At 42.3% G+C, this 11,046-nt stretch overlaps 1 protein-coding gene across 1 annotated transcript in view; it reads left to right on the top strand.

Annotated features, from left to right (window-relative positions):
• Positions 1 to 11,046, top strand: part of LOC107728733 (collagen alpha-1(XV) chain-like) — a 57,977-nt gene that overhangs the window by 41,618 nt on the left and 5,313 nt on the right. The window contains exons 24-35 of the mRNA XM_016539023.1: positions 288 to 344; positions 1,456 to 1,515; positions 1,604 to 1,645; positions 2,739 to 2,760; positions 3,320 to 3,388; positions 3,513 to 3,538; positions 3,665 to 3,745; positions 8,967 to 9,114; positions 9,461 to 9,528; positions 10,504 to 10,632; positions 10,745 to 10,795; positions 10,930 to 10,992. Of these exons, the coding sequence (XP_016394509.1) occupies positions 288 to 344; positions 1,456 to 1,515; positions 1,604 to 1,645; positions 2,739 to 2,760; positions 3,320 to 3,388; positions 3,513 to 3,538; positions 3,665 to 3,745; positions 8,967 to 9,114; positions 9,461 to 9,528; positions 10,504 to 10,632; positions 10,745 to 10,795; positions 10,930 to 10,992 (816 nt within the window). The remainder of the gene's footprint in view (positions 1 to 287; positions 345 to 1,455; positions 1,516 to 1,603; positions 1,646 to 2,738; positions 2,761 to 3,319; positions 3,389 to 3,512; positions 3,539 to 3,664; positions 3,746 to 8,966; positions 9,115 to 9,460; positions 9,529 to 10,503; positions 10,633 to 10,744; positions 10,796 to 10,929; positions 10,993 to 11,046) is intronic.

Raw genomic sequence — 11,046 nt, 5'->3', positions numbered from 1 at the left:
TATTATCAATGTTGAACACAGTTGTGCTGCACAATATTTCTGTGGAAACTGTGATGCATTTTATTTTTCAGGATTCACAGATGAATAGAAAGTTCAAAAGAACAGCATTTATTTGAAATAGAGATCTTTTGTAACATTATAAATGTCTTTACTGTCACTTTTGATCCATTTAATGCGTCCTTGATGAATAAAAGTGTTAATTTCTTTAATTCCCCAAACGTTTGAAGATATGTATATACACAGTGTGTTATGGTTGTAATTATGGATGTGATGCTGTGTTTCTTCAGGGTCGTCCAGGAATTAACGGCCGTAAGGGTGAAAAAGGAGATTCTGTCGGTTTACCTGTGAGTTTATATATATTTCTGAAACATATTTTTCACCCATTTTCAAATGAAATGGCACTGATTACTACAGAAGCATATGTCATCGTTTAGCAGCCTTGAAGCTCATGCTTTGTCTGTCTTGAAAGTTTTAATACATTATTGTTTAAAAAATTTATATATGGATATGGATATTTTAAATGGCACTTCAGTAACAAAACTAGATTGTTGAGCTCTCTGTTTCTCAAACCATGTCATGTCTTTTCCCAAAAATGTACAAGAACCAAAATGCCGAACGAAAAAAAGTCAAAGTATATTTAAATTTAAATTCATTGAAAATTTTATCGCAACGTACAAAGTTTAACTCTGTCCCATTTTTTTCAGTGACAATTGAGAATTGTTTCCAGATATCTGACTTGCCTTGCTTTGCTTTTGTCAAGTAAACAGCCGCTTTAATTCTCTTCTCAACTTCTTGTTTTGACTCTATTTCTACTACACGCCAAATCCCACCGTCCCGCGGGAGCCCAAACCCAATGCAGCCCTCTACTCTATGGTATTTTAGTTAAAAACGTCTTAATGCTGGATTAGTTTCAGTTTTTGTCTTCTCCAGATGTTAACTGATGGACTGGAGTGCTGTGGATTACTTGTGGATTATTGTGATGTTTTTATCAGCTGTTTGGACTCTCATTCTGACGGCACCCATTCACTGCAGAGCATCCATTGCTGAGACACTGATGCAGTGCTACATTTCTCCAAACCTGATGAACAAACAAACTCATGGTCTGAGGATGAGTACATGTGCAGCAAATTTACATGTTTTTTTTTTTTGTGAACTATTTCTTTAAAGTGGGCCTCACTGTCTACCTCTACATACATACTCTACAAAAAAGAAATGAGCAGCTTTATCTAAAAGATCAAGGATGTGCAGGGCAGTTACACAAACTGCATAACAACAAGTGTCTGTAAGCATTTAGAAGCGGAGAGCAGACTGTTGTGCTACTCGCTTTCCTTCATTAGTAAGATGGGTGCGTGTTGAAATCTCTTGCTCCACCCATCTGCTGTAGATCTCTGGTCGATGAGGTTTGGTAATAGTTTGTGATGGTGTAAATCGTGTATGTTTTGTTTTTGTCTGAAGGGCCCGCCGGGGCCGCCGGGGCCTCCAGGACGAGCGGGAATCTTCAGCTGTCCTAACGGAGTGAGTGTGTCTCTGTCTCTGTCTCTGTCTCATACACACAGATGCTCTGTGCTGTTGCTCAGTGTCACTTTCCCTCATGTTTCTGTAGACCGTGTTTCCAGTCCCTCCTCGACCCGGCTGCAAAATACCCGTGAGTGACTGATGTGTGTGACGCACTGTCTACAGCTCAATATCATCGTCATCATCATCATCATCGTCGTCTTTAAACTCACTCTAACTCTGCTCAATAATTATTCCTCCACATTTCAGTTGATTTGTCATAATTAAAAGTGAAGACCTTTTAACTAATGCACACTAGACCCATCTTAAGTGTAATGCACATTTCAACTGTCTCTGCTAATAACCAATTCATTAAGTGCATTTTATATGAACTTAATGGATGTCAAAGGGGCAAATATGTGATTTCATGCATCATTATCTTTCTTTATATGACCATTTTCCCTTTATCTATGGCATGAGGTGCTGTTGTCCTTTTCAAGATGCGTTTAAGGACTGATATGGCTTATGGACAGTGCATTTATAGTGTTTATGTATCGTATATCTCTCAGCATTCCTTCAGTGCAGCCGCTGTATGTTGAGACTCACAGAGTCAAAGCAAAGCTCCAGTGGCTGTTTCTGAGTCAGTGATTTCATAGTAAACACACGTTATGTTTGAATAGTGATGCATGCTGTGGATAATGATCTAAAATGAGCACATAATGCAGCTGTAATCTCAGATTTGTGACTGTTTTATCACTCTGTAATTGGACATATGAAGGCTGGAGAGTTGTGCATATCCCAGCATTCAGTGCGTATGGTCCATAATCCACACAGGCATCTGTATGGCAGTCATTTCAGCATGCTGCATGTCATACGGACAGAGGAATGCTCATGATCATGCTGCTGGTGTGCTGAGGACATAAACGCTTCATGCTTCTCCGGACTCTGCTGTGTTCTCGTATGCCATGATCTCCAAATGGAACGAGCATTACATGTTTGGTTTTCCGAATGGAAAAGTTTTAGTTGTTGCTTGTTGTGCAAGACCTTCACAACCACACCTGAGCATCTGCTGCTGAAATACTTCATCTCATGAACATCAGAACATGACTGACCTTTCCTCTGTCTTCCATATTCATCCAGTGTGTGTACTCACATCCAGATGGTTTCTGTCGTGATGTGTTGAATTAACACTGTTTCTCACCGGTTATATTAACACTTATTTGTCTTTCTTTTCTTTTGGTAAGGTTAACAGTGATTCTACACAAGGTGAGTTTTAAGAGATGTTTTCTGATTACCATACACTACTGATCAAACGTTTGAGCACTGTATGATTTTTTTTTTAAAGAAATTAATACAGTTACTCATCAAGGATGCATTAAATTGCTCAAAAGGGTCAGTAAAGACATTTGTTACAGTTGCAGCCTTGGTGAGCAGAAGAGACTTCTTTCAGAAACATTAAAAATAATGTACCAACCCCAAACTATTGGATGGTAGTGTTTTTAGCAGTACAAAATAATCTTCACTTTTTGTCTCACTTTTCTTGTTAAAACGAATTCACATTAGAATCAGATCAGATTATTTTTGTCATTTTTTACTTAGAATGAATCAGGCAATGGTTTTGTCTGCTTAATGATTACTCCTCTATTTTGCTTAAATGTGAACTTGATGTACTTTCTACAATCTGTAATTTTCAAAAATAATAACAACTATTTTCATTTTTAAAATGTCAAATTTTAATGTTACATATTTGGAATAGTTTTTGTCAGTATGATCTGTTTGCTGGTGTTCTGACGGTTTGTGTTGATTGTGTGGTTCTGACCTGTAGAGGGCGCCAGCAGCTCATCGTCTGGACAGGAGAGAGCTCTGCCATCATCATCATCATCATCCTCCTCCGGTATGTACCTGACAGTCACATCACACCACACCTTCTTTCCTAGAACAGCTTGACTTTGAGGTGTTTGTTGCATGTCGTTCTGAACTCACGCGTGTTTCTAATGCTCTGATCTGTTCTCTCATAGGCGACACACTGGGAACCAAAGTCACGGTGAGTTTCATCTAGACATTCTTCATCAGACATTCTCTCACAGATATTGAGAGCGTTTCAACATTGATTAAATAGAGATTGAGGAACTGCATTGACCTGTTGTTGTTGAATGCATGTCTGTGTCAGGCTGGTAAAGGTGACCAGGGTTTCAGAGGAGAGAAAGGAGAAGCTGGGATGCCAGGGCTGCCGGGGAGATCAGGTTCAGCAGTGAGTGACAGATATATATATACACATCAATTTATATAAGATCACTGCAACTGAAAGCATTACATGACCACTAATTCTGTCAGATCTCCATTAGACTCTAGAAGAGTTGCATTTATTTTAACCCTATAAAGCTACTGTATCATATTTGATCATGAATTTCTAAAGCTCTAAATGATCAACATGATCAAACTTTGCTGTTTCACACAATCTACGCCATGCCTTCTGTCATCTGATTGATAGTTCAGAGTTCCCTTTCAGTCGGTCACTTCAAAGTTGTGTCCAAGTTCCAACACTAGGGGCTGCACTTGGGAGCCAAGACACCTCTGACATCATTGAGAAAAGGCCAATGAAATTGGCGAGCAGAATTTGCATAGCTGGCCATGCCCCAGATATCCGGGTATGAATAGGCCAGCATGGCATTTGCTCACTCGTTCTGTTCTTCGGAGCCAATGTAGCATCTCTTTTGGAGATTCACCTCTCAATCTCCTCGATCTATGGCACAAGCAGCAGTTTCTCCCTTGTTCATACACAGATAAGTGTAGTGAGAGTACCCCTGGGTGCTTCAACGCCGATCTCTGAGAGAAAATTTCCTCCTAAAAGAGCTTCACGGTGGATTTGTGTGTGTTTACAACATGCCTTTCCATCCATGCCCTTCTGGTTGCGGTTTGTACATCTCACCCTCTGACAGGCACGAGCTGCGCCCATGCTGAAGCAGATTTTGTGGATGGTTTATGTCCTTCTTGTGAGGACATGGCTGTCAGCACGGTGCGCTCAGGGCTCGCGTTCTTTATCACCACCCTTGACGTCGGTTCAGCGAAGGGATATAAGGGGGTCCTCCGATGGAGAGAGCGATCGTGGTGCATTTTGCGTGAAAAATGCTGCCACCTGCTGGGGCAGTCCGAGACTCCCATCAGACAACAGACTCCTTCTTGGGAGGGCTATGTCCACATTAGTGGCTCAGAAGTGCCACCTGTGGTTCAACCTGACGGGGATGTGGGTTCTGAGAAAGTTTGCTTTCTTGATGCCCCTATTTCCCAGGTTGGTCTCTCTGGTGACACCTTCGGAAGAATTTGCCCAGCAATTCTCGACAGTCAGCAAGCGGGTGGAAGTATTCTGCCTCGGCTTGGGTCGGGTTCTATCCTTGGACCCCCAATGTAGCAATCTCCACCTGCTTGTCGCCGGGGACACCCTGCAAGAACTGCACTGACCCTACCGGTGGTTAAGCCCGACTAACGACTATCTTCTCACAGCTAGGTTACACCACCAGTTCCCTCTCAGGGAAGTGGGTGCTCACACCTTCAATTGTCTTGTTGACTGGCTTCTTTGCGCACTCTCGAGACTTGGTGGGTGTACACAGGGACATGTTACACCATCACCCAGTCCAAATGGGCCTTCAGGTCAGCTGGGAAAAGAGTAAGTTCTCCACTGGGTAGAGCACCTCTTTTTATGGTATGAAATTGGATTCGGTTTCCAGGCAGCACATCTCGAGGAGGTCTGTGCTCCAACAGTGCTGAGTTGCTTGGGGGTTCCAAGCACGGAGTAGCGGTTACTCTTGAATTATTAAGAGGCTCCTGGGGTATGGCATCCTTGATCGCATCATGCCAGCAGAAGATGCTTATAAGATTGCTTCAGCGCTGCCTGTATGACCGAGTTCTGAGATGAGCATGGCTCAGTGACTCGCACCATGTGGCTTTCACACGAGGTGCTGTCTCATTCCAGTCCTTGGAACGACCTCTGTTTCTATGGGAGGTTGTGCCTCTAGATCAGTGTCCAAAAGCACCGTTCTAACAACGGATTCCAGGATAGGTTGAGGTGCTTCATGCAATGGGCATGCAGCCTTAGGGACCTGTTCGGTTCCTGTCTGCACGGGCAGTCGATTGCCCAAAAGTTGTTGGCAGTGCTTTTTTCTTGGGTAGGTCTTGACAGTTGATCCAGGACAAGCACGTGCTAGTTCGGACGGACCGCACAGCGACGGCAGCCACCAGGGTAGTAGTCGCTCCCGTCGTATGCCACAACTCGCCCGTCATCTCCTCCTGGAGCCAGCTGAACTTAGGTTTCTGCAAACCACTCACATTCTGGGTGACCTCATTCGCACAGCGGAATCACTCTTGCGACAGGTTTCTCTCCGAGATGAGCGGAGGCTCCATCCCCAGACGGTTCAGCTGATTGGAATGATTCAGTCATGCACAGACACATCTGTTGCCTCACAGGATTCCTTCCTTTTCCCATTGTGGTTCCCAATCTGAGACCTCCCTCAGCACGGACGCACGGGCTCACAGCTGGCCTGGGGGCCTACGCAAGTATGCATCTTCCCCAGTGAGCCTCATTGCAAAGGCACTATTTGGCACCCGTGCCCAGATCTCTGGAATCCCCATACTCAGTCCCTCAATGGGATGAGCTGGGATTAGAGGTCTTTCCCCTACAGTGGTGAACACTATCACTCAGGCTAGAGCCCCCTCACAAGGTGGTTATACGACTTAAAGTGGCACATTTTCGTGAGGAAAAAGGCATTCTTCCCAAGGGAAGGACCCGTGGAGATGTGGTATCGGATCAGTGCTGTCCTTGCTCCAAGAGGGCCTGGACAGACACCCTTCTGCATTTACACTCAGGGTGTATGTGGTGAGCCACGGACCTGTGAGTGGCAGATTGGTGGGGAAGCACGATCTGGTTATTAGGATCTTATGAGGTGCGCAGAGGCTGAATCCTCCTAGAACGCGCCTCATCCTCTCTTGGGATCTCTCAGTGGCCTTGAGGCCTTACAGAAAGAGATCCGTTGAGCCTTCCAGTCAGTTTAATTAGTTCCTCTCTACGAAGATGTCTTCCTGACTATACTCACTGAGAAGATGAAAAATCTAAGCCCTCTCTGTTTACAAAACGTGCCTAGAATTCGGGCCAGCAAACTCTTACATTATTCTGAGACCCCGGCCTGGATGCATGCCAAAGATTGCCACTACTCCCCTGATGGACCAAGTGGTGACCCTGCAAGCTATTCCTTTCAAGGAAGGAAATTAATTAATCCACTGTCATTTTCCTAATAAAGACTCAGTGTTTCCCTGAGTCTCAGTGTTTCCCTGTCTGTCGCCTGGTTCAGTGCTTGGTAGTTGTCCTCACAGAAACCTTCCCTATGTAGAACTCCCTTTTAGTGAGTCCATAGGTTGTATCTCAGTTACATATGGCAACCCTCATTCCCTGATGGAAGGAACAGAGACATTGTGTCCCTTATGCCACAACTCTGAACTGCTTCTGAGCGGGTTGAGATGCTTTTAAATAAATGACTCACCCAATTTGTTCAAAACGTGCATTAAGAAATGAAATGCCGCTGTGTGTTGCTCGGAGACGAACAGTTCTGCTTTGTCTTTATATTGTTGGCAAAATTGAGAAAAACAGACAACATTGCGTCTAAAATAACACAATATTAACTTCCACTATCACTCAGGCTAGAGCCCCCTCACAAGGTGGTTATACGACTTAAAGTGGCACATTTTCGTGAGGAAAAAGGCATTCTTCCCAAGGGAAGGACCCGTGGAGATGTGGTATCGGATCAGTGCTGTCCTTGCTCCAAGAGGGCCTGGACAGACACCCTTCTGCATTTACACTCAGGGTGTATGTGGTGAGCCACGGACCTGTGAGTGGCAGATTGGTGGGGAAGCACGATCTGGTTATTAGGATCTTATGAGGTGCGCAGAGGCTGAATCCTCCTAGAACGCGCCTCATCCTCTCTTGGGATCTCTCAGTGGCCTTGAGGCCTTACAGAAAGAGATCCGTTGAGCCTTCCAGTCAGTTTAATTAGTTCCTCTCTACGAAGATGTCTTCCTGACTATACTCACTGAGAAGATGAAAAATCTAAGCCCTCTCTGTTTACAAAACGTGCCTAGAATTCGGGCCAGCAAACTCTTACATTATTCTGAGACCCCGGCCTGGATGCATGCCAAAGATTGCCACTACTCCCCTGATGGACCAAGTGGTGACCCTGCAAGCTATTCCTTTCAAGGAAGGAAATTAATTAATCCACTGTCATTTTCCTAATAAAGACTCAGTGTTTCCCTGAGTCTCAGTGTTTCCCTGTCTGTCGCCTGGTTCAGTGCTTGGTAGTTGTCCTCACAGAAACCTTCCCTATGTAGAACTCCCTTTTAGTGAGTCCATAGGTTGTATCTCAGTTACATATGGCAACCCTCATTCCCTGATGGAAGGAACAGAGACATTGTGTCCCTTATGCCACAACTCTGAACTGCTTCTGAGCGGGTTGAGATGCTTTTAAATAAATGACTCACCCAATTTGTTCAAAACGTGCATTAAGAAATGAAATGCCGCTGTGTGTTGCTCGGAGACGAACAGTTCTGCTTTGTCTTTATATTGTTGGCAAAATTGAGAAAAACAGACAACATTGCGTCTAAAATAACACAATATTAACTTCTTATTTACTGAACTGTATAAGATCAGTATCACATTTGCACTTGTGTGATATTGCACTTATTGCTTGTGTGATATTGCTTAACTATACTATGTAAATATGAGACAAAAACTCAAACTGGGGCATTTTTGCCCCATATCTTGAATTTTAGGGACATTCTAACTATATTCTCTAGGCTCCATCACACAGTGAGTTGTTGCCCTGCCTCATATTTGTAATCAATTAACTATATGAAATGTCAGATGACCCACATAGGTCTGGGGCGGGGCAAGTGCGTTAAATGCGTTAATAATTTTAACGCGTTATTTTTCACCATAATTAATTAATCTAATTAACACATTAAATTACCAGCCCTAATATATATATATAACAATAACTACTAAAAATGACAAAAACATTTTTTTTTAAATTACTAAATATTTAAATAAAATTAAAACTAAAATGGAAAATATAAAAATAAAAACTGATTGAAAATATTAATCAAATTATAAAAGCATCTAAATTATACTAAAATTATACAGGTAATATATAATTATACATTATGATATATTATGAATTTTAAAAAAAAGACTAATTCACCAAAAAAAAATTATAATAATAATTTTAATTTTAGAAGCATTGTTTGCTCACTAATTTCCATCCACATGCTGTTATTATTTAAAAGACATTTTGAATAACTGGAAGATCATTTTTATTACTGGTTGAACTATTCCTTTAATTTGACCAAGTCTGGTGTTTTTGAGTCAAGGTGGATGGCTTTTCACATGTACAGTAATGCTGTGAAATGCCTAATAATGTTGGTTTTGTCAGCAGGGACCTAAAGGAGAATCTGTTGTTGGACCCCCTGGTCATCCAGGACCACGAGGACCCCCTGGTGCACCGGGTTTCGGGAGAAGTGGCGTCGCTGGACCTCCTGGACCGCCAGGGCCTCCCGGACCTCCTGGACAACACGGATCTGGTACGAAAAACCTTAAAGTATTTGACATTTCAAAAGTCTCTTGTATTTTTTTCTCATTTCCACAAATCCACGGTTATCTTCAGCCCAGTCCAGGTCACTAAAGCCAGCAGCCCTTTCTTAGGTGCGGGTCATGAGGTTCACATGTTTATTTGTTTGAAGCCGTCCTGATGTCCTGCTGTGACGCAGGAGTGATGTGTTGTTGATGTAAGGTTATGAGGGAGCCCCTCAGACGCTCCTCCCTGCTGACCGTCCCGACAGCTCTTCATCTCACCGTGAAGAAGGCAAACACTTCTGCTGCTATCACACTTTGATATGCACAGACGCTCAAGAGTTCATGTTGTTTCAGGCTTGATGATCCCTGGCCCTCCTGGACCCCCCGGGCCCCCGGGACGAGCCGCTGAGGCCTCCAGTGCCGTGAGTGAAAACACAACACTAACAGTATCATCAAACGTGTGAAATACATCAGTCATTTACTTTAATGTCACTCTGCTCGAGTGTCCTTATGCAAACACTGAGATCCTGAGATGTTCACAGCAGTAAACGAGGTCAGTTTTCAGAATACAGTCATATTTCTCGTAGGATATCTCAAGATGCTCATAGTTGATTTTGGCCTATGAGAACAACCTGACCTGCGCTGCTTTATCAAACATGCTCACTTTCATTCAGAAAGATGCACTGCTTAATGCATAATAATGCGTTCAGGTCCGCTTTGACCCGGAAGAGATAGATCATTTATAAAAATGCATAGTTTTTAATAAGGGAATGAAACTTTGCAAATGCTTTAAGACCCTTAAATGCACATCATTTAATCATTCATTCTGAATACATTTTAAATACTTTTCAGAATAAATTCTGAATTTTACAATTAATGTTTAAAGAGATATAACCAATGAAAAAATGTTACCACTTTTTGCATCTGAAAGTGAAAGTTTATGGAAGTAAAATTATTATAATTTTTTTTTGTATGAAGTAATATCTATGTTGTTTTGTTCGAAATAAATATGTAGGTTTTATAAATTTGGACTTTTTTGAGCAATCATGAGGTATTAATTTGAAGAAATGTAATTCAATTCCATTCATTACAATGATTAATACGGGTAGTTTTCAGATTATATACTAAATATTAGGGATGCACCGATACCACTTTTTCCAGTACTCGCCCGATACCGATACCAGTATCGGTATCGGTGCATCCCTACTAAATATTACTATAAATATAATATATATTACTATAAATTTCATCCGATGATATTATTTTTTTTTTTTTGAAAGAGCAGCAGCAACATTTAAATATGTTAAATATCTTGTTTTGTGTTCTATGGAAGAAAGAAAGTCGTGACAGAATGTCTATATGTATTTCACTGTAACGAATGGCATGTTTTCCTGCAGGTCAGGAAGTATGTGAGTCTGCAGGCCATGAGACAGCAGTCGTCTGTGGTCGAGGACGGGACGCTGTCTTTCGTTATTGACACTAGTAAACTCTATATAAAGGTTCCAGGAGGCTGGAGAGAGGTTCAGGTAACTCATACCAGCTGTCAACAGCGCTCATCATACTCTTCATATTTCAGAGCTTATGTTGAGTTTCTCTCAGCTAGAAGTGGTCAGTTTTCATGTGGAGTTTCTTCCGCAGCTCGGCGGGCTGATTGAGATGTATTCGTCCCCCGTCCTCTCACAGGATGATGTAAGGACTGCATTTTTGCTTCTCATTGAACACATTTTATTGGACAAAAAAAGTTTTTAATATGGAAAAGTCTTTTTAAGTCTTGTGGCACTCATTTACAGTGTGACTGTTTGTGTTTCTGTGTTTCCCTACAGGCTGAACCCCTGATTCTGACCCCACAAATCAGCCACACACCCAAAATACACACCGGAAACGCAGTAAGTGTGTGTGTGTGAGAGTGTGTGTATGTGTGTATGTGTGTATGTGTGAGT

Source organism: Sinocyclocheilus rhinocerous, unplaced genomic scaffold (assembly GCF_001515625.1).
Source record: "Sinocyclocheilus rhinocerous isolate Xijiao unplaced genomic scaffold, SAMN03320098_v1.1 scaffold2773, whole genome shotgun sequence".
NCBI lineage: Eukaryota > Metazoa > Chordata > Actinopteri > Cypriniformes > Cyprinidae > Sinocyclocheilus > Sinocyclocheilus rhinocerous.
Note: the sequence above shows the minus strand (reverse complement) of the source record. Positions and strands in the feature narration are given on the sequence as shown.